At 36.1% G+C, this 24822-nt stretch overlaps 1 protein-coding gene across 3 annotated transcripts in view; it reads left to right on the top strand.

The window, feature by feature from the left end:
- Positions 1 to 24822, top strand: part of LOC126820850 (monocarboxylate transporter 12-B) — a 44999-nt gene extending 20177 nt beyond the window's left edge. The window contains exons 2-6 of one of the 3 annotated variants that reach the window (XM_050548993.2): positions 3957 to 4475; positions 6136 to 6279; positions 11290 to 11433; positions 13931 to 14887; positions 15507 to 24822. In XM_050548993.2, coding sequence (XP_050404950.1) covers positions 6147 to 6279; positions 11290 to 11433; positions 13931 to 14887; positions 15507 to 15655 — 1383 coding nt within the window. In that variant the 5' untranslated portion in view covers positions 3957 to 4475; positions 6136 to 6146 and the 3' untranslated portion in view covers positions 15656 to 24822. Of the gene's footprint in view, positions 1 to 3956; positions 4476 to 4510; positions 4762 to 5475; positions 6280 to 11289; positions 11434 to 13930; positions 14888 to 15506 lie in introns of those variants that run through there. The other 2 variants (XM_050548983.2, XM_050548978.2) reach the window with 2 other exon arrangements.

Genomic DNA, 24822 nt, shown 5'->3' with positions numbered 1-24822 from the left:
AATGCCGGAGAACTTTTGTGACTAACACGAGTGTACATAATCCTTATATTCAGATGGGTACTTTTTTCTTTGGAAAAATTTGTAATGAATCAATTTGAATTAAAAAGCTCAAGTATGAAGACACGTAATTCTAATATCAAGATTTTTATTTTTGCTTCGAAAATATTTTAAATGCATCTTTTTTTTTTCTTTGAAAATAGTTTTGACCGGGAGATACCATGCTGCAAAATGCCGGAGAACTTTCGTGACTAACACGAGTGTACATAATCCTTATATTCAGATGGGTACTTTTTTCTTTGGAAAAATTTGTAATGAATCAATTTGAATTAAAAAGCTCAAGTATGAAGACACGTAATTCTAATATCAAGATTTTTATTTTTGCTTCGAAAATATTTTAAATGCATCTTTTTTTTTTCTTTGAAAATAGTTTTGAATAATCAATTTGGTTACAAAAATACACATGAGGTTTACAACATCAAATATAATAATGGACACAAAACTAAAAAGTAGTTTTATTTTTTCAAGAAAATCTGTAGATCTATAATTTAAGTACTTTTTAAAAATATAAGAAATGAAGTAAAAAATATGGTATTCATGTTATAATTATTATTAACTTCATAAATATAGGAAAGTTGTCTCAAAATTTCAAGTCGCTGTCTAAATTACAATTATTACAAAATAATAACATCAAATATCAGTTCATGCATAGGCTATGCAATGTGCTATGGCCCATAGTATGGGATCTATAATTTAAGTACTTTTTATAAGCCCACATTGAAGTGTGGTCGTATATTGTCGTCACCCTGTCCATCCGTCCGGCGTTCACAATTGCTTCTGGACGCTCTAGAGGCCAAAGTTAATATCTGATTGACTTTAAATTTATACATAGTGTTTAAGGCCTTGAGACGAAAAAGCCTATTGATTTTCAGCGATTTCCGATAATTATTGCCAGAGTTGTGGCCCTTGACCACTTTGAAAAATCTTGTGGACGCTCTAGAGGCCAAAGTTAATATCTGATCGACTTTAAATTTATACACAGTGTTTAAGGTCATGAGACGAAGAATCCTATTGATTTTCAACGATTTCTGATAATTACTGCCAAAGTTATGGCACCTGATCACTTTGTGACACTCTAAAGGCTAAAGTTATCATCCGATTGACTTCAGATTGATACACAGAGTTTAAGATCTTGAGACGAAAAAGTATATTGATTTTCAATGAATTTTTATGTCTTGAACAGCTAAATCCATGATATTAAAAGTTTTGTATACAAAACGTTAGCATGTGGCAGAACTTTATAAAAACAAACAAATTCTAATGGTTTTCTGATAATTATTTCATGAGTTGTTGCTCTTAATCAGATTTTATTTAGTGTATTATAAATGTTTCATTACCGAAAAAAGTAAAAATATGCTACAACTCTTGTTGACTGCCCGGACGATTTAGCTGTTGTGGGCGTATGTTTCATTGCCTGGCAACCTATCTTTAAAAATATAATTAATGAAGTAAAAAATATGGTCTTCATGTTATCATTAACTTCATAAATATACTCTTCAAAAAAAGTAGGGAATATTGAAATGCAAATACCTATGTGGGTTGTGATATGATAAATAGTCATGGACACTTGACATGCTTTGAGAGTATGTTCACAGATGAAGAACTTGTCGCCCCATAGTGCCATATGGTGGGAGGGGTTCATTGTCAAATTTGACACCTCAAGGAAGGCTTGATGAAAACTGCCGCTTGCTGGTTTATCCTATCCATGTTTGCTTTCCTATCGGTTCTTGCATAAGATTTACTGTTTAGCGTATCTTTGCTTTAGTGTGTTACGTTTAATTTGTAATGAGACGTCTTCAACATGATAAATGTCTACGTGCTATTGGCATGCTTCAAATGGGTTACTACACAGCGAGCAGTAGCCAACATGCTTAATGTGTCACAGTCTGTGATCAGCAGACTGTGGAACCAGTACCAACAAACACACAATGCTGATGATAGACCTTGTTCAGGTCGTCCTAGAGCCACAACACAAGCCCAGGATCGATACATTCGTACACAGGTCCTGCGAAATCGAGGACAAATGGCCAATCAGCTTTCTGTAAACTTGTACCAAGTTACAGGAATTTGAGTTACGCCCCAAACGATTAGAAATCGCCTACATGCAGCCAATTTGCATGCACGACGACTGTGTGTTGCAGTGATGGGATTTCAAAATTTTAGTTGTCGGACATTTTCTTCCCGAAAATAAAGGGACATAACTCTTATCGTTATTTAAGCAGGTGTCAATGGTGTGGTGTAGGCAGTGTAGAAATTGGGGTAATCGTCGATGGGTGCGTGTAATGTTCTCAGATGAGTCCAGATTTACTCTGGATTTCAAAGATAGGCGTGCCCGCGTTTGGAGGCGTGTAAATGAGCATCATGTTAACGTCAGACAGCATGACAGATTCGGGCATGGGTCTGTTATGATGAGGGGAGGAATCACCATGACTGGCAGAATGGACTTGCATATTGTTCAAAGAAGTCTCACTGGTGTGTACCACTGTGACCACATCCTGGCACCGATAGTTCTGCCCTTTGCTCATTGTGCAGGTCGATGTTTCATCTTCCAAGATGATAATGCCCGTGTCCACAGCGCTCGTGTCGTGAATGACTACCTCCAGTGCCACCAAAAGTTATAATCCAATCTGTATAAAATTTATATGCATTATTTGAATTAGTAAAATAAAAAAGCCAGTCAAATTTCAAGAATTTCTGTAAATTGCTTCCAGAGTTAAGGCCCTTATTTCAGTTTGTAGAACCTTGTGAACCCTCAAACGACGAAAATTATAATCCGATCTGTATATTATAAAATATCCATATAAATTATTGTCTTATAATTTGAAATAACGGCTGATGTGGGTAAAGCATGGTTACTGTTATTGTTAGGGCATCTGGAATGGGAGTTACATCAACCATGAATGCCCAGTTAATGAACAATGGTGATAATACTTATTAATACTCTGGAATAAGATAAAATAAGATGATTTTTTGCATCAAAACATCCATTAAGGACACTGACAGATACACCAACATTTAGACATAATCATAATCGTATACATTTGGCACATAGATGTACACACAGTGTAATACATTTATACAAACAGTAGTACATGTACATGTATATATCTAAAGAGTTTCAGCTATAACAGATATAAAGCCACTGCCTTGGCAATCTATTTTGGTGGGTCAAAAAGATTAAAGATACATTATGGGAGATAAGATAAAGAGATGGCAGTTCTCGCTATAATAGTTAAAAACTAGATAGTGTAAAGGTAATTTGCTGAAAATTTCAGTCAAATTGATCCACTATGAGCTGAGAACGAAACGGGTGAAATTTTCGCATAGTCTCGGTCATCATTACTAAAATCATTAATATAAACAGCATAGTCTTGATTATCCACAGTTTTGATTTAATTATCAATGGCCGTTAAGCGGCATATAGGAATCTAATCCAGCCAACATCGAAGGCTAGCCTTGACATCGAGAGTTTATTATGGTCTGGATAAGTTAATTAATGTCTAATTGATAATTTAGATAACATTTCAGGCCTAAAGAAAGACTTGTAAAAGCAGATTTTGCTCTTGCATAATGCATGTTTGATAAAATTGTAGGAGATGTCAGGATTTGCTAAGAAGGCTGGGAAAAATTGGCTTCACTTAGTTCTTCACATATCTTCATTTTCCTGTTCGTTTTTGTACCGATGCGAAAGGTCCCTATTGTACAGTGAGTGACTATACGTTTTGCCCTATGCTAGAGAATTGAAAAGGTGATATAAAATTTATATTGAAAAAAAGCTCTTATTAAAGAGAAAATATTTTGCTGATAATTTTGGTGTCTATTTCCTATCTGCCATCAAAATCCTGAGTACGCCATGCATCTAAATTATTATTTTTTACATAATTTTAAATATATTTCAGAAATCCGGTCAGCTTTATACATGAAAGATTTCTGTCTACTGTTAAATTATGGTTATGATGAAATTGCCATAGTGTAAATTTTAATGAAACTTACATGCTTTCTGAAATAATCAATAGAATGAAACACATTCAGTGATAGGTGGAGCAGTTAATTAGATCACTATACTGACTACAGACAAAATCATGGAGTCAACTGAGCTAGACATCCTTGAGTCAAAAAATGCAGAAATTAAACTTGATAAAGAAGCCATTTTACATTTGAGTGAAAGACAAGAAGCTAAGTTTAGTGATGGCAATAGTCAAGGGTTAAATAGGGAAAATAATTGTGGCATCATGGACATGGATGGCAGTAATAAAATAGAAAATTTAGACGATCAAAATCAAAGGACTATGGAATTAGTGATGACAGAATTTGGCTCCATGAGTTTTATGGATGATTCTGAATATTACATTGAAGAAGGAATTGAGTCGACGATGCCAACTGACAAGGGCTGGGCTTGGATGACTGTTGTTGGTATGGTAATAACTTTGTTCAAATATTTTACAAATGAATGGAAATCAATTTATACAGGATGATACAGCAGGTCACATTGGCACCTGTAATAAATTTCTGTTGATTGCATTAATTTCAGGTAGCCACATTAAGGAGCTGGCTCACTAACATGAAAGTCTAAGTTTTTATCCTGGTGTTGACAGAGAAAATTCTGTGAGATATTCCGATATAATATGCACTTGTAAGTAGTGCAGAACAAAGCGTGTTGCATGAAAGAGCATCTAGTTGATTGTATGATACAGGAAACCAAAGGTACAAAATACAAAATAACAGTAGGCCATTGAGCGCTTGTCTGGACAAAATTACCCTCTTAGCACACTAAACTTATCCTTACTTTTTATACGCCCACATTGAAATGTGGTCGTATATTGTCGTCGCCCACGTCCGTCGGTCCGGCGTCCACAATTGCTTGATCACTTGATCACTTCAAAAAATCTTGTGGACGCTCTAGAGGCTAAAGTTAATATCCGATTGACTTTAAATTTATATACAGTGTTTAAGGCCATGAGACGAAGAAGTCTATTGATTTTCAGCGATTTCCGATAATTACTACCAGAGTTATGGCCCTTGATCACTTCAAAAAATCTTGTGGACGCTCTAGAGGCCAAAGTTAATATCCGATTAACTTTAAATTTATACACAGTGTTTAAGGTCATGAGATGAAGAAGCCTATTGATTTTCAGCGATTTCCGATAATTACTGCCAGAGTTATGGCCCTTGATCACTTCAAAAAATCTTGTGGACGCTCTAGAGGCCCAAGTTAATATCCGATTGACTTTAAATTTATACACAGTGTTTAAGGTCATGAGACGAAGAAGCCTATTGATTTTCAGCAATTTACAATAATTACTGCCAGAGTTATGGCCCTTGATCACTTCAAAAAACCTTGTGGATGCTCTAAAGGCTAAAGTTAATCTCATTGACTTTAAATTTATACACAGTGTTTGAGGTCACAAGGCGAGGAATCCTATTGATTTTCAAAGATTTCTGATAATTACTGCCAAAGTTATGGCCCTTGATCACTTTGAAAAATCTTGTGGATGCTCTAGAGGCCAAAGTTAATATCCGATTGACTTCAGATTGATACACAGAGTTTAAGATCTTGAGGCGAACAAGTATATTGATTTTCAATGAATTTTTATGACTTGGAACAGCTAAATCCATGATACAGTATTAAAAGTTTTGTATACAAAACGTTAGCATGGGGCAGAACTTTATAAAAACCAAACAAATTCTAATGATTTTCTGAGTTGTTGCTCTTAATCAGATTTTAGTGTATTATAAATGTTTCATTACCGAAAAAAGTAAAAATATGCGACAACTCTTGTTGACTGCCCGGACGATTTAGCTGCTGTGGGCGTATGTTTCGTTGCCTGGCAACCTATCTTTAAGAGAAGAATTTTATGCATATTTCATTTCATTTCGTTAAACTTAACTTCACTTCACTTGATCTGTTTCATTATGTATAAATTCCTTTTCTTACTAACTTACGTATGGATAAGGTTAAAATTGAAATATAGCTTACCACATAGCTTCAGACATTTTTCTGCTTTGAATCTTCAAAATAATTTATTGTCAATATTATGCTTGTCAAATTTGTAGCGTTAAATAACTTGCGTTTTCCAGGTTGTTTTGGTATGCATATATTGGCCGTAGGAGGTATCAAATCATTTGGTGTATTATTTGTGGAGTTTGAACATCGTTTTGATACAACATCCCGAGCATTAGCTTCTGTACAAGCTGTAACAACAACCTTTATGATGGGAATGTGTAAGTATATTCAAATATTTTCTCTCCATCCATACAGTAACTGCTTATTAAAGGGTGCTACACTGCTAAACAACTTGCGATCATTCTGAGACTAACTTAACATATACTAATTTCTATTTCTATGGTTATGTGTGCAATACAAAGAGTGGTTGGCTGGGGATTCTTCATGGAGATTGGCTCTTTTACCTAGTCTTCTTTAAATTCAAAATTTTATGGATGCACTACAAGTTTTTACATACCACCTAAAGCATTTTTATACGTCCACATTATGCCGTCGCCCCGGTGTGTGTGGGTGTGTGTGTCTGTGGGTCACCTAAAGGGCGCAATTCTTACTCGATTTTCTTCAAACTTTGTATACTTATTCCTTATACCCTAAGGATGATCCCTATTGGCAGAGCCACCCCATTTCTTGTATTTATTTGTTTGTCTTCCACAGACCGCATTTCTTAACGTATCACCTTGAAACCTTGCATACTTATTCCTTCTATCCTAAGGAACATCCCTATTGTTTGTGGTGAATGCCCAACCCCCAGGGACAGAGCCACGCACAATTTCTTTCTGTGTGTCTGTATGTCACTTACAGCCTGTAATGCTTAGTCGATTGTCTTGAAAAAATTTCATATGAATTCCTTATACCCAAAGGATGATCCCTTATCCCTATTGTTTTTGGTGCATGCCCGACCCCCAGTGGCAGAGCAACGCCCATTTCTTGTATTTATTTGTTTGTCATCTACAGAACGCATTATCTTAATGTATCACCTTGAAATTTTGCATACTTATTCCTTCTATCCTAAGGAACATCCCTATTGTTTGTGGTGAATGCCCAACCCCCCGGGACAGAGCCACGCCTATTTTCTTTTTGTGTGTCTGTATGTCACTTACAGCCTGCAATGCTTAATCGATCGTCTTCAAAACTTTTTTATACTTATTCGTTATACCCTAAGGCTAACCTCTATTATTTTTGGTGCATGTCCGACCCCCAGGGACAAAGCCACGCCCAATGTTTGTGTCGCCTACAGGCTGCAATTCTTAACAGATCCTTTTGAAACTTTGCATACCTATTCCTTATACCCTAAGGATGCTCCGTGTTGTTTTTTGGTGATTGCCCAACCCCAAAGGCAGAGCCAGACTCATTTTTTCGTTGTGTCTCTGTGAGTGTCTTTGAAGTTGGGATATGTATTCCTTATAGCCTAAGCACGACAACTGCATGTCCCGACCCCCAGGGGCAGAGCCACGCCCAATTTTTGTGTTTATCGTTTACAGGCCGGAATTCTGAATGGATCAACTTTGTTCTTGGTATATATATTCCTTATAGCCTAAGGGTGTCAACTATTGATTTTGGCAAATGCACCGACCCCCAGGGGCAGAGCCACGCCCAAGTTTTGCCTTCAGCGCCCAAAGGCCACAATTCTGAATGGATTATCTTGGAACTTGGTATACTTATTCCTTATAGTCTAAGGACGGCAACTAATGATGTTGTCATTTCAATAACAGGGTGGTACCTATTTATATTGTTTCCATATCCAAACCCCACGGGCACAGCCACACCCATTTTTGTATTTATCGTCTACAGTCAGCAATTCTGAATGGATCATCTTGGAACTTTGCATGTTTATTCCTTATACCGTAAAGACAGCAACTATTTATTTTGATGCTTGCCCCGGCCACCTGGGGCAGTGTCACACCCACTTTTTTGTTAGTATTTTGTCTGTAAATTAGGCAAAACAAACCCAACGCCTAGCCTTTTTTGCCTCTGATCATATTACAGCCAATTCATATTTGATTTTCTTCATTTTAAAAAGTACCATATCAATCAAAGCTGGAATGTGGACGTATATTGCAGCGCTAGCGATGCTCTCATTGATTATGCTAGATTTACTGTTTTCCTCATCTGAATTTCTAAAAAAAAAAAACTTTTAGCCCCTTTTTGTGTTTAATTTAAATAAAGAGAATAAAGTAATTTAAATAAAGAGAATAAAGTAATTTAAATAAAGAGAATAAAGAAAATGCCTATCGGTCTTCAGCTACATTGCCTTTTTAAGAAATACGATATTTTAACAATAGATTGTGTTGCATTTCAGTGTGGGCTTATTATGTCGTCACCCTGTCTGTCCTTCCGTCAACAATTAGCTTATAGAATTTGGGGTGAAGCATTGGGTTCATAAGAGGATGCAACTTTGTATTTACTTCCAATTAATTAGCTCTGTACCAATGTCAATACATTGTAGCAATCACACAATATTTTAATCTGTTATCATTTTCCTTCGTAAAAATTAGTGAGGGGACTATTAAAATGGGTTCGTCTGTCCGTCACACTTTTTGGGACACAATAACTCTTTTTTAATTGAGCTACAATGTTCAAACTTGGTGTAGGTGTTTATTAGGTCAATGCCTTGATGCAGTTCAAAGATGAGCATTTTCGGCTTAGGGTAAGCAGAGATAAGCAATAAGGTGTTTATTTGGACACGATAACTTTGGTTCTAATTAAGTGAGAGTGATGAAACTTGGTGTACAGTTTCATTACATCAATACCTTGACTAAGTTTGATAATGAGCATTTTCTGCTCAGGGTAGGCAGAGCGATAAGCCAATTGATTGGTCGAGACTTTGGAACACAATAACTTTCATTCTTATTGAGTTAGAATGTTCACACTTGGCTTGGTGTATAGCTTTATTACATCAATACCTTGACTAAGTTCGATTATGAATATTTTATGCCGAGAGTGTGTAGAGCGATAAGCAATTTGATTGGTCAAGATTTTGGAACATAATAACTCTCCTTTTAATTGAGGTAAAATGTTTATACTTGCTGTAGGCATTCATTAGGTGAATGTCTTGACGGAGTTCTATGATGAACATTGTCTGCTTACGGTAAGCAGAAATATGCAATCTGATTGGTTGATGCTTTGAGGCAGGATAACTTTGGTTATAATGAAGTGAGAGCGATGGAACTCCGAATATAGATTCATTGTATCCTTACCTTTTCTAATTTCGATGGTGAGAATTTTTTTTTTAGGCTAATGAGCGATAAGCAATTTGATTTGTCAAGACTTTGGAACATAACAACTCTGCTTTTAATTGAGGTAGAATGTTTAGACTTGATGTAGATGTTCATTAGGTGAATGTCTTGACTGAGTTCAATGATTAAATGTCATTGGCCAATGCTTTGGGACAAGATAATCTTGATTCTATATGATAGTAAGTGATGAAACTTGCTTGATACTTTTGAAAAATAAATAAATGTGCGATTAATTAATGTGTGTCATCTATTTATTTTGGGATTTCGGCGGGGGACATCAGCCTCGAGACTGTTGGCTTGTTTAGTAATAATTTCCAACCCAAAGAAACATTCACTGGGACACTTAATGTGCCTAACACACCAACACCATACCCTTCCGAAAGCGCTCCCTATTATTAGCTGTTAATAAAAACCCGTCTAACTCATTTTATGCTAATCAATAATGCTAAGACTCCATTTTGACATTCTCGGGATAGCGGCATTATTCTGTGATCTCACATGAAAAAAATACTACGCTTTGATTAGCATATAAGCACCACAGGTCTGCCATATTCGGCATTTCATATTACAAGAGTAGTAAAATGGATAATTTTGGCACAAAAAGACCTGATAATACGTGGAAGTTGATTGATATGTCTTTTGGCAAGTTATTTTAGCTATCGACAAATTTTAAAATACTATTTTTATACGCCCACATTGATACACAGTGTTTAAGGTCATGAGACGAAGAAGCCTATTGATTTTCAGCGATTTCCAATAATTACTGTCAGAGTTATGGCCCTTGATCACTTTGAAAAATCTTGTGGACGCTCTAGAGGCTAAAGTTAATATCCGATTGACTTTAAATTTATACACAGTTTTTAAGGTCATGAGACGAAGATGCCTATTGATTTTCAGCAATTTCCGATAATTATTGCCAGAGTTATGGCCCTTGATCACTTTGAAAAATCTTGTGGATGCTCTAGAGGCTAAAGTTAATATCCAATTGACTTTAAATTGATACACAGTGTTTAAGGTCATGAGACAAAGAAGCCTTTTGATTTTCAGCGATTTCCAATAATTAAGGTCAGAGTTACAGCCCTTGATCACTTTGAAAAATCTTGTGGACGCTCTAGAGGCTAAAGTTAATATCCGATTGACTTTAAATTGATACACAGTGTTTAAGGTCATGAGACCAAGAATCCTATTGATTTTCAGCAATTTCTGATAATTTTTGCCAATGGTTTTTTGATAATTACTTAATGAGTTGTTACTCTTAATCAGATTTTAATGTATTATAAATGTTTCATTACCGAAAAAAGTAAAAATATGCGACAACTCTTGTTGCCTGCCCGGATGATATAGCTGCTGTGGGCGTATGAGTCGTTGCCTGGCAACCTATCTTATTAAGAATGTAAAAGATGTTAAGACATTATGAATTACAATTATTTCTTTTTCTATTGTATAAACGGGGTTGTAGTTATTGAGGAATATTATTGACATGAACTTATAGCCAGTACATGAACTAAATATAGAAAATATCGAGGTGAATCTATTTTTCTATTTTATTTAAAATAAAAAAAGAGAGAGAGAGAGAGAGAGAGAGAGAGAGAGAGAGAGATGGGTTTGAACGTCCACTCGACACAAACTATGTCATTTCGGGATTAACACATTATTCAATTTTATTTCAATAATTCGCTTGCGCATAGGGGTCTTTAGCAGTGGAAGGAAAGCGGAGGACCCGGCGAAAACCCACGAGATTGGATTAAAATATAAAAAAAACATAATAATAGAAATACAGTGTTAGGGTAGAGGTTGTTTTTTATTACTTACTTGTGTCAATTTATTGTGGGTTTACATGTACGAACTTACAAGATCATTTACTGTTCATAACCCAGTTGTATTGTATTGCGATACAAGTTATAACTCTTGATCACTGTAAGCTGCTGCTGAGACATTGATGCTGTATGGGAATATTTCCATGCTTCATATGTCTATCTTTTGTAATTTCAGGTCCTGTGTCTAATGCATTGAGTAAAAAATTTGGATGTAGAAGAATTGTATTTATTGGTGGTATATTTATGGGATTAGGTTTTGTTTTATCATCCTTTGTTCAATCCTATCAGTGGCTGTACTTAACCTACGGTGTTATATCAGGTACAGTAATCAGGTTTGCTGCAATAATGCATGGTTAGGAGTAGAATACAAGACACTATGAACCTGTTGCTAGTATTGATCATCCAGACATATCCTTATAATACGCTCTTGCTATTATTGTACAACCTCGTAGTATTGATAATCACCTTTGATTTTTAGTGATGTATTAATTCTGATTGGAACGGTAGGATTGTGCCTAATCTGGTAAGCTCGGGCGTGGGATGGGGGTAGAGAGACCTAAGAGTGCCTCCCTATAAGTTTCAACCATTAAAAAGTACTCCTTGTTTCATTTGACTTTCGGCCAGGTATTTACATATCTTATGAATTTGAAATCTCTTAGCTTGTGGTCCCTCTAGAGGTCACAATTTTTATCCGATTTAAAAAAACGTTGTTATACGCCCACATTGAAATGTGGTCGTATATTGTCGTCGCCCCCGTCCGTTCGTCCGTCCGGCGTCCACAATTGCTTGTGGACGCTCTAGAGGCTAAAGTTAATATTCGATTGACTTTAAATTTATACACAGTGTTTAAGGTCATGAGACGAAGAAGCCTATTGATTTTCAGCGATTTCCGATAATTACTGCCAGAGTTATGGCCCTTGATCACTTCAAAAAATCTTGTGGACCCTCTAGAGGCTAAAGTTAATATCCAATTTACTTTAAATTTATACACAGTGTTTAAGGTCGTGAGACAAAGAAGCCTATTGATTTTCAGCGATTTCCGATAATTTCTGCCAGAGTTATGGCCCTTGATCAATTCCAAATATCTTGTGGACGCTCTAGAGGCTAAAGTTTATATCCGATTTCCTTTAAATTTATACACAGTGTTTAAGGTCATGAGACGAAGAAGCCTATTGATTTGATTTTCAGCGATTTCAGATAACTACTGCCAGAGTTATGGTCCTTGATCACTTTCAAAAATCTTGTGGACGCTCTAGAAGCCAAAATTAATATCCGATTGACCTTACATTTATACATAGTGTTTAATGTCATGAGACGAAGAAGCCTATTGATTTTCAGTGATTTCCGATAATTACTGCCAGAGTTATGGCCCTTGATTTCTTTGAAAAATCTTGTGGACACTCTAGAGGCTAAAGTTAATGTCCGATTGACTTTAAATTTATAGACAGTGTTTAATGTCATGAGACGAAGAAGCCTTTTGATTTTCGGCGATTTCTGATAAGTACTGCCAGAGTTATGGCTCTTGATCACTTTGAAAAATCTTGTGGACGCTCTAGAGGCTAAAGTTAAAATCCGATTGACTTTAAATTTATACACGGTGTTTAATGTCATGAGACAAAGAAACCTAATGATTTTCAGCGATTTCTGATAATTACTGCGGGAGTTATGGCCCTTGATCACTTTGGAAAATCATGTGGACGTTCTAGAGGCTAAAGTTAATATCCAATTGACTTTAGATTTATGCACAGTGTTTAAGGTCACGAGACGAAGAAGCCTATTGATTTTCAGCGATTTTCGATAATTACTGCCAGTGTTATGGCCCTTGATCACTTTGAAAAATCTTGTAAATGCTGTAGAGGCTACAGTTAATATCCGATTGACTTTAAATTTATGCAAAGTGTTTAAGGTCATGAGACGAAGAAGCCTATTGATTTTCATCGATTTTTGATAATTACTGCCAGTGTTATGGCCCTTGATCACTTCAAAAAATCTTGTAAATGCTGTAGAGGCTACAGTTAATATCCGATTGACTTTAAATTTATACACAGTGTTTGAGGTCATGAGATGAAAATTCATATTGATTTTCAAAATTTTCGATAATTACTGCCGGAGTTATGGCCCTTGATCACTTTGACTTCAGATTGATACACAGAGTTTAAGGTCTTGAGACGAACAAGTATATTGATTTTCAATGAATTTTTATGACTTGAACAACTAAATCCATGATGTTAAAAGTTTTGTATACTAAATGTTAGCATGCATGGGGCAGAACTTTATAAAAACCAAACAAATTCTAATTGTTTTCGGATAATTACTTAATTAGTTGTTACTCTTAATCAGATTTTAATGTATTATAAATGTTTAATTACCGAAAAAAGTAAAAATATGCGACAACTCTTGTTGACTCCCCGGACGATTTAGCTGCTGTGGGCGTATGTTTCGTTGCCTGGCAACCTATCTTTCTATATTGGTGTCACCCGTCTTTCCACAAGCTAAAGTTACCATTTCGTTGAAAAAGCCTGTTGATTTTTAATAATTTCCAATAAGTCTTGTATAATGAACAATCCCACTAAGTTCTAAGTTGCTTTTACTCAAGAAGCAGGGACTTTATCTTGAGTGTTTAGTTTATTATGTTAAAACACTGAGGTGGCATAAACTGAGTGGTCTATCACTTCATGCAAGTGTCATGGTTTTGATGGAATGTCTAACCCCATGGGTTGTCTTCAGGTTTTCACCGTAAAGAACCGTATCTTAGTCCCAAAATGACCTGAGTGGAGGGGACATTAAACTTGATTAACTCGCCCTTTCTATTTCAGGTTTCGGATTTGGGTTAAGTTACGCTCCATGCATTGTGTTTGTCGGACATCATTTTAAAAAATACAGAGCTCTAGCTAATGGTTTATCTGTGTCTGGGAGTGGTGTAGGAACATTTCTGTTTCCCATCTGCATCAATAAATTTATTGTGTGGTATGGGTTAGGAGGAGCGTTATTACTTTTAGGAGCAATTATGTTTAATTGTTGTGTCTGTGCCATGCTTTTTAGGCCCATATCAAGCTATAAAGACAGAAAAATCAGGAATAAAGTTTTGAAAAGTACAATTGAAAGTCATCCAACTGAAGCCAAAGAAGTGCTTTTAGAAAAATTAGAACAAAATGGTTCCAGGAATAATATTCTTAATGTAGAAGAAATGTCCGATTTAAATGGTACTACAAAAAATAATGCTTTGACAGCAGACACAACACAAATACTTTCAAAACCGGTGGAAGGTCAACAGTTATTAGATTCAAAGACTAAAGCCTCACCAATGTTTGATTGGAAATTATTAACAAATCCTGTCTTTCTTGTGTTTCTTACTTCAACTTCTGTCACCAATTTTGCATACCCAAATGTTTTTATTATGGTACCATCTTATGGAGAAGAAATTGGATTGGATAAATCAACTAGTGCTCTGATGGTGTCTATCATTGGAATATCAGATCTAGTTGGAAGAATTTTTTTTGGTTGGTTCTCTGATCTTAGATTAGTACCAAGAAAGTATGAGTTTATGTTTACAATGGGTATAAGTGGAGTGTTAAGTCTTATTTTACCATTTGTTAAGGGTTATGCAGCATTAATCGCATATTGTAGTACTTATGGATTTTTTGCGGGTGCCTATATTGCACTGATTGCTGTGGTGTTGGTGGACACTCTAGGAATCGAGAATCTGTCCGGTGCATTTGGTTTTGTTGGATTTGGAATGACAATTGGTTTATTAGGGGGTCCCCCTATAGTAGGTAAGAATGATGTTTATTAAACTATTTAAAGTTAGATTGGATTCCCACTTTATTCTTGACTACCATTAGTCGTTCATAACAGCTCGAGGAGACGCAGTGGCTCAGTGCCTAAGATGTTGGCTCACTAACCTGGTGGTCCAAGTGTGAAGTACATGAGTATTTTTCGGCGTGGTTCACGTTTGTCAGTGGTGTAGGACACAGCGCCTGGCAAGGGACAACGTATAGTTGTTTGGATGGTATGGAAAACCGAGGTGCCGTGCACGTATAAGAACCCTTGACACTTGACAGTTAGAATTCAGAATAAGAGTAGCCCGTAGTGCCGCTGTGTAGGCAAAATTTCTGAACGCATGTCTTCATTAGCCCAATTGGAGCAGAACAGTAGGAAGTTAAACCCTATTTCATTAGATTTTATAACGGCTGGAAGATCTACCAGCTGTCAGCTTCCTCAGGTTAGATATGATCTTTAAAAGTCAACCGATTCTCATGATCCAATGTAGGTCAAGATTTTTATGACCACAAATTACCCTTTGCCTTACTTCACAAGTATTATTAACCCAAGAAAATGTATAATATATATGTTACAACACAAACTATTAAAGATATGTTGATATATTTTCAGGTGGTCTTCGTGATGGTACTGGTACCTGGGATAATTCCTTTATGTTTGTAGCATTGATTGCCATAGTAGGTGCAATGATCATATTGTTTGAGCCTTTGGCACAGAGATACATTAATAAAAAGAGTATAAAGAAAGTAACTGAGATTTGAAGGCCATACCATTTATTTTCTGGTTTCTTAATTTGTAAATAATTTGGTAGGCATCACTGAAATTTATACCAGACATAAGCCCCATTTACACATGGCTGTGATAAGCACGCCAATCTCGGCACGGTACCAGGCCGCAATAAATTTCAAGAAATTGACCCATTTACATTACTCTAAAATAACCGGTCTCGGAACCGTGCCAGGCATGCCATATGTGGAACTATTCACAGAAAAGCTAAATTCAGTCCCTATGCAAATTACCGTAATGAAAACAATCATGGCGGTTGATTGGCACTGTACTCAGTATGGCACGCTTATGTTTTACCCGTTTACACTACAAAAAATTTAACCGTGGCATGCTTAAACTTTGTAATGTAAATAGGGTTAAAGTCTTTCTTCATGATTACTTTAAGAAAATGGAAACGTGTCTTTTTTCATTCTTGATTGGTAGTGAGGTTAGAACTGGTGATGTTCTGTTTTCCTTGTATCTGTTTTTATATGCCCACATTTTCATTTGGATGTATTATGCCGTCGCATTAACAAAACACAATTTTTATGGGAAAAAATCACTGGTTTTATTCTAAAAACACGACATTTCGACAAGTATCCTCGTATCGTTATCAAGCACAATGACATTCACTACTACTACTGCCTGGTGGTTTAACATCGGCTTCCACAGAAGTGATATCGCAGACAAAACATAGGAGAGCCGAGGCTTCCTCCTGTTTTTAGAATAAGATTTTGCAATCTTTCCATTTGCGGCCTTAGACCATGGAGTCGGTTTAGTTGGATGTTCATCCCTTTATTTAATAAAAAACGTATTATTTGGTAGTTGATCTGTGGAGACAGCATATATGCGGACATATATGCATCTTGTTTCTAGATTGGTAGATGTAATCTTTGTGGGTTTAGTGTTTAGGTGTCAGACCCACAAAGACATTTAGTATACTTGAGTTTAATATACATGTATACTCTTCAAAAAGTAGGGGATATTGAAATGCAAATACCTATGCAGGTTGTGATATGATAAATAGTCATGGACACTTGACATGCTTTGAGAGTATGTTCACAGATGAAGAACTTATCGCCCCAACAGAACCACTGAGCTGCATGTGTGACACGCACTAGCGCCATACACGTTGGAGGGGTTCATTGTCAAATTTTGACACTTCAAGGAAGGGTTGATGAAAACTGCCGCTTGCTGGTTTATCCTATCCATGTTAGCTTTCCAATCGGTTCTTGCATAAGATTTACTGTTTAACTTACCTTTGCTTTAGTGTGTTGCGTTTAATTTGATCGGGAGACGTGTTCGTCAACATCAACCGACAACACTGCAAGAACTGACCGTGGCACTGCAAGAGGAGTGGGTCAGATTACCCCAAATCATGATTGGATGGTTGATTAGGAGCATGCCACGCCGTATTGCTGAATGTATGAGGATTGGTGGAGCAATTACTCATTATTAAGACAAAAATCAAAAATGTCCATTTTCACTTTTGACAGTGTATCTCTTTCAAGTGAAATGGGGCCGTCAGATAAGCCACCCATATGAACTGTTTATGTTCATGTGTAGGCAATTGACCTGTTATTAACATACCCTGGTTACCTCTAATAAAAACAGTAGGCATTTCCACAGTTTTGTATTGTTTCTGAATATCCCCTACTTTTTTTGAGTGTATATAAGAGTTCATGATGAAGCCATTTACAAAGATTAAATAACAATAAGAAGTATTAGATTAAACAAAAAACAAAACAAGCTAATAGGCTTACATTCCAGGCAAAGGATAATATTAACTATGAAAGCATTCAAAGGGAGCCATTGGGTAAAACCATATTATGTTAATGAGGTAAAAAAGATGAGACCATTTCCCAAAATATAGATAACACTAATAATTAGAGATACAAACACCACATAGCCCAATCTCAGTTGGTTGTTAGAATCTGCACCTCGTTCCATTCGATTCTATGCTGCGGGTGGTTATGAAGATGCTCCGCTATGGCTGAGTTGTTGGTAGCAGCTTTGGATCTGTGTTCCGATATTCGTTTATCTATAGGGGTCGTTTAGTTTCACCAATTTATGATAGATCATAGGAGCAGTTCACTTGGTAGACAACTCCTTTAGGCTGAATGGGAAGGGTTGGCTTTTGTTTGCCATTAGCTTTCAGTATCTGTTTCAAGGTGGTAGGGACAGAGAATGTAGTATCGATGTTGCACTTAAGTAAATTACTGACTTGATATGATAGGTTGCCATAAAATGGCAAGGTTATTCTGATCATCCCTTTTTGTGTTTTTGTTGGTCTCTTTTGGTGTTTTTTGTTGTTTCATTGATTTGCTTATTGACTAGTGATGGGGTGTAATTATTCAAGTTGCAAAACACATGACGTAGATGTTCCAATTGATCCTGAAGGAATTCAGGTTCACAAATGCTTATGGCTCTGCGTGCTAGGGTTGATATGAAGGCTTTTTATATGCCCACATTTTCATGTGGGCGTATATTGTCGTCGCCCCTGTCCGTCTGCCCACAATTGTTTGTGAACACTCTACAGGTCACAATTTTTATCCGATTTCAACGAAACTTGAAATATAGGTTTATCACCCTGAGATCTTGGTTCCTTTCGATATTGGCATGTATCGGACTGTAACTTCATGGATTATAGCCCCTGATTGTACGAAAAATCACCTTTGTAGCTTGTCAACACTGTAGAGGTCACAATTTTTATCCGATTTGGGTTAAACTTAAAATGTATGTTTATAACCCACAGATCTCGGTTCCTTTTGATATTCGCGCATATTGGACCATAACATCCTAAATTATGGTCACTGAATAATGTTTTTAGCTTGTGGACCCTATAAAGGTCACAATTTTTAACCGATTTAAAAAAAAAAAACGTTTGAATATATCACCGTTACACCCTAAGGATGGTTGAGTTCGAAAATCCGACCGAAACAGACGGGCAAAATGGCCACCCCTTGTTCGCAGATAGTGTCAAAATATTGTGTATCGGGGTTGTGGACCCTCTGGAGGTCACAATTTTCATCTGATTTTGATGAAACTTGAAATGCATATCTTTGTTCCTTTCCATTTTCGTACGTATCGAATCGTAACTTCCTGAATTATGGCCCCTGATTGTACGAGAAATCACGTTTTTAGCTTGTGGACCCTATAGAGGTCATAATTTTTATCCGATTTAAAAGAAAAACGTTTTAATATATCACCATTCCACAGACAAAATGGCCGCCCCTCGTACGCAAATAGTGTAAAAATATGGTATATCAAGGTTGTAGACCCTCTAGGTCACAATTTTCTTCTGATTTTGATGAAACTTGAAATGTAAGTTAATAACCCAAAGATCTTGGTTCGTAACTTGGTTCGTTATGTTCGTAACGTAACTTCCTGAATTATGGTCCCTGATTGTACTAAAAATTGGTTTTTAGCTTGAGGTCCCTCAAGAGATCACAATTATTATGCGATTTAAAAAAAAAACGTTTAAATATATCACCGCTACATCGTAATTTTGGTTGAGTTCAAATTCCGTGAGAATCGTACGAAAATTGCCATACAAAATGGCCGCCCTTAGTACACAATAATATTAGTCTAAACATCTGGTGTATCAAAGTTGTGGACCCTCTCAAGGTCACAATTTTGATCTGATATTGTTGAAACTTGAAATGCATATTTATAACCCAAAGATCTTGGATCCTTTCGATATTCGGGCATATCGGATGGTAACTTCCTGTATTATGGCCCCTTATTGTATGAAATATCACGTTTTTACCTTGTGGTCCCCCTAGAGGTCACATTTATTATCCGATTTAAAAAAACGATCGAATAATATCACCGTTACACCGTAATGTTTATTGAGATTGAATTTCGTTAAAATCGGGCCAAAATTGTAGAGGTCACAATTTTTATCCAATTTAAAAAAAAAACAAACATGTGAATATATCACCATTACACACTAAGATCTTGGTTCCTTTTGATAATTGTGGTAACCTCCTGGATTATGACTCCTGATTGTTTGAAAAATCACATATTTAGATTGCACAATTTTTTTTCCGATTGTAAAAAACGTTTAAATATATCACCGTTCCACCGTAATAAAGGTTGAATTCGAATTTTGGGAATATCGAAATGAAACTGCCGCTCTTTGTACGCAAATTGTGTAAAAGTATGCAATGTGAAGGTTGTGGTCCCTGTAGAGGTCAAAATTTTTATCCGATTTTGATGAAACTTAAAACATATCTTTATATCCCAAAGACCTCAGTCCCTTTTGATATTTGCGCATTTCAGACCATACCTTTCTGGATTTTTGCCCCTGTTTGTACAAAAAATCCTGTTTGTTTTTAGCTTAGTTTCTATCCATCTCTTGCAAAATGTGGACGTATCCTGCCTGGCAGTCGCTGGTTATCCGATTTAAGAAAAATGTGTGAATATATCACCATTACACACTATATAAGGTCTTGGTTCCTTTTGATAATCGTGGATACCCGAGCTTAACTTCCAGGATTATGGCCACTGATTGTTTGCAATTTTAGCTTGCAGATTCTCTAGAGGTCACAATTTTTTTCCGCTTTTAAAAACCGTTTATAAAAAATCACCATTCCACCATAATAATAATAATAATAATATTTATTATTTAACGCCAATTACATCAAGATAGATCTCAATAGGCGGTACAATATAAAATGAAAAACAATAAAATATCACAGAGCATAGTGAAAACAAAGATGTATGTTATAAAGAACATTTACGTTAAAAGTAGATGCATAATTAAAAAGAAATCAATTCAGAAAAAAGTCTAAGAACAAAATTAAAAATTGCTTAAATAAATGACTCAAATATAATAATTAAAATTGATAATATGCTATGCTAAAAAGGTGAGTTTTTAGTAGGGATTTAAAACATTCAAGTGATGGTGCATTACGGATGTTTAAAGGTGTTGCATTCCAAAGACGAGGGGCGGCAATAGAAAACGCTCGTTTGCCATAAAACACCTGCTTGTATCTTGGCTCGAAAAGTTGTATTCCTGATGAAGATCTGGTGGTTCTAGTTGACTGACGATAGGAGATAACATCACATAAGTACCAAGGTGCTTGATTGTGTAGAATTTTAAAAGGTTGAATTCGAATTTCGGGAAAATCGAAATGAAACTGCCCAACAAAATGCCCGCTCTTTGTACGCAAATTGTGTAGAAGTGTGTAATACGAAGGTTGTGGACCCTCTAGAGGTCACAATTTTTATCCGACTTTGATGAAACTTAAAACAGATCTTTATATCCCAAAGATCTCAGTCCCTTTTGTTATTTGCACATTTCAGGCCATACCTTTATGGCGTTTGTTTTTAGCTTGTTCTCTATCCATCACTTGCAAAATGTGGGCGTATCCTGCCTGGCAGCCGCTGGTTTGATGTAGTGGGGATGGCTTGAGTTGTAATTAATATATTGATCTGTATGGGTTGGTTTTCGATATATTTTAGTTTTCAATTGATTGTTTACTTTCACAACTTGAAGATCTCAAAACGGTAGAGCTCCATCTTTCTCGGTCACAATGGTGAATTTAATTCTGGGATGCTGTTTATTCATTTTCATCCAGTATCACAAACGTATCGTCGACCTTGTTTAGCCAAGTAATTGGAGTAAGGTTGAGGTTCTGAGTGCGCGTTCTTCGAAGTCAGTCATGAAAATTTCGGAAATTTATGGTGAAAGGGGACTGTCCATACGTAAACCACTAACTTGCTTATTTATATAGGTCATCCCCCAGGTAAAGTATGTGGAATCAAGGCACACTGTAGCTAATTCTAGGATGCTGTCTGTAGATAATTTAGTTTCCAAGGGTACTTAAAGGTCGTTTATTCGGGAGTGGAGAGCTTCAATAGCTTCTTGACGAAGATAAAAGATCAACTACATCGTATGACACAATTCTTCTAGGACGGCTTATTTCTCTAATTGTCCTACAAAACTCAACAGAGTCTTTAATGAAGGAGGCAGAGTATGTTCCTAATGGGGCGAGTAGCTTGGATAGGTGTTTAGCAACATTGTAAAAAAACAGTCTCTTGAACAAGCCAACAATCTGGCCTTAATTGGGTTCTTGTGGGTTTTGATAGTAGCTCGAGCGTATGGGGGCGTGGATGGTTAAATCTTATACTTCTTATTGTTATTGTTATTTAATCTTTGTAAATGGCTTCATCATGAACTCTTGAAATATAGGTCTTTCTCAAAAAGATCTCAGTTCCTTTCGATATTGGCTTATGTGGACCATAATTTAATGGGTTATGGCCCCTGATTGTACGAAAAATCACGTTTTTAGCTTGTGGACACCATACAGGTCACAATTTTCATCTGATTTTGATGAAACTTGAAATGCATGTTTTTAACCCAAGGACCTTGGTTCTTTATGGATATTCGTGCACATTGGATAGCAACTTCCTTAATTATGGCCCTTGATTGTACGAAAAAATCGTGTTTTTAGCTTATGGTCTCTCTAGAGGTCAAAATTATTATCCGATTTAAAACACTGTAATGTCGGTTTAGTTTGAATTTCGTGAAAATCGGACCAAAACTGCCAGACAAAATGGTGGCTCTTCGTACGCAAATAGTTTAAAAATATGGTATATCAACATCAAGGTTGTTGACCCTCTATAGGCCTCAAAATTTTATCCGATTTTGATGAAACTTTAAATTTATGTTTATATTACAAAGATCTTGGTGCCTTTCGATAATTGCGCATATCCAAACGTGACTTCCTGGATTATGATCCCGAATTGTTCGAAAAATCTCATGTTTAGCTTGTGGACCCGCTAGAAGTCACAATTTGTATTCAATTTTAAAAAAACGATTAAATATATCAGTTACACATCAATGAAGGTTGGGTTTGAATTTCGTAAAAAACTGCCAGACAAAATGGCCTCTTATTGGATCAAAATTGTGACTTCTAGAGGGTCCATACAACTTTGATATACCATATACTTGCGCACAAGGGGCTGCCATTTGTCCGGCAGTTTTAGGCCCATTTTCACGAAATTCGAACTCGGCGATTGATAGGTTGTAAAGGTGATATATTCAAACGTTTGTCTCAATCAGATAAAAATTGTTACCTCTAGAGGAGCCACAAGCTAAAAATGCTCTATTTCGTATAATCAAGGGCCATAATTCAGGAAGTTACGATCCGATATGCGCGAATATCAAAAGAAACCAAGATCTTCGAGCTATAAACATGTACTGCAAGTTTTATCAAAATCAGATGAAAATTGTGACCTGTAGAGTGTCCACAAGCTAAACACGTGATTTTTCGTATAATCAGGGGCCATAATTCATGAAGTTATGGTCCGATTTATGCCAATATCGAAAGGAACCGAGATTGTTGGGAGATAGACCTATATTTTAAGTTTCGTCTAAATCAAATAAAAATTGTGACATGTAGAGTGTCCACGACAGGGGCAACGACAATTTACATCCACATGAAAATGTGGGCATTTAAAAACCGTTAAATTTATCACTGTTACACCCTATTGACTTGCAATTTCGTGATAATCGGACCAAAACAGCCTGACAAAATGGCAGCTCCTGTCCTTGGACACAAATAGTGTAAAAGTATGTCATACCAAGGTTGTGGATCCTCTAGAAGTCACAATTTTTATCAGATTTTGATGAAACTTAAAATATATGGTTACGTCTAAAAGATCTCTGTTCCTTTTGATAATTGCGCATATCAGACCGTCACTTCCTGGATTATGGCCCCTTTTTGTACGGAAAATCGTATTTTTTTTAGCCTGTTGATTCTCTATCACAATTTTTTATGAAGGTTGAATTCGAATTTCGGGAAAATCAAAAAGAAACTGCCCGACAAAATGGCTGCTCTTTGTACGCAAATTGTGTAAAAGTGTGTAATACGAAGGTTGATGACCCTCCAGAAGTCACAATTTTTATCCGATTTAAATTTGATTAAACTTAAAATGTATGTTTATGTCCTAAAGATCTCAGTCCTTTTCGATATTTGCACATTTCAAACCATAAATTCCTGGATTATGGCCCTTGATTGTTAAAAAAATCGTGATTTTGTTTTAGCTTGTTCTCTATCCATCTCTTGCAAAATGTGGACATATCTTGCCTGGCAACCGCTGGTTTTCTCTCATGAAAACAGACTTTTTTTCAAAAAAGCTTTAATCAATATGGTTATTTAGTAGAGTTTAAACAACAAAATTGACTATTTAGATTGTAACCCCGTCAGACCGGGGTGGCGTCCTTTACCGTGTGGAACACCAGATATCGTGCTATGGTCGCCAATGATCACCATGTCACGGCGTTTGTTTTGAGCACGTTCAAAACAAACGCCAAGGTTCTGCTATCTGACCTGGAAAGCTGTAAGAACTCGACTTTTTCAAGTTTGTAATTTTTGGGGACATTTTCTCGCTTTATGTTCACGTTTGTCGACGACCGTGTGCATTTTCTGGTCAGTAAGAACGCCACCCTGGTCTGACGGGGCTATTAGTCTCCAAGCAAACTTCGTGGAACAATGTAAACTATAGCAATGGTTTATTCATGATAATGCTTGTTACCATTACTTCAGGACATTTAATATGAAAAAGGTCATTATCAAATGTAAAGATTATCCGTTTAAACTGTGCCTACTATCATGATTTATAGTTTACGCAAACTTTTAATTGCTCAATCGTAATGGTTCTTATGAACAATATACATGTATGTCATTTATTTTTTTATTTACCGTTGAAAAGAGAGCTAAAAGTGTACATGTGCACCTATTATTGGTTAAACCAATACTCAACTTGAATCCCAATTAAAATATAAAGCTATTTGTTTTTGTCCCCCTGTCTTTCGAAGAAAGCAGGGGACTATTAAAAATGGGTTCGTCGGTCTGTCTGTCACACTTTTTGGGACACAATAACTCTCTTTCTAATTGAGCTAAAATGTTCAAACTTGATGTGGGCGTTTATTTATGGGGCGCCGTTTGTAAATTAATTATTTAGCTTTTTATATAGCAAAAAACACTAGATTTAATTTAAATTTATATATATAGTTAAATCTGGATTTTTGTGCAAATTTTTCACTTTTAATATTTAAACTAAAAATACAACAAAAACTCAATATTTAACATAATATATATTAATATTTCTTGATTTGTCTCTATTTTCATATTTAACATTTAGCATTGAA

Source organism: Patella vulgata, chromosome 1 (genome assembly GCF_932274485.2).
Source record: "Patella vulgata chromosome 1, xgPatVulg1.2, whole genome shotgun sequence".
In the NCBI taxonomy this organism is placed as follows: Eukaryota; Metazoa; Mollusca; class Gastropoda; family Patellidae; genus Patella; species Patella vulgata.
The sequence above is the reverse complement of the archived record's forward strand: the minus strand, read 5'-3'. Positions and strand labels throughout refer to the sequence as shown.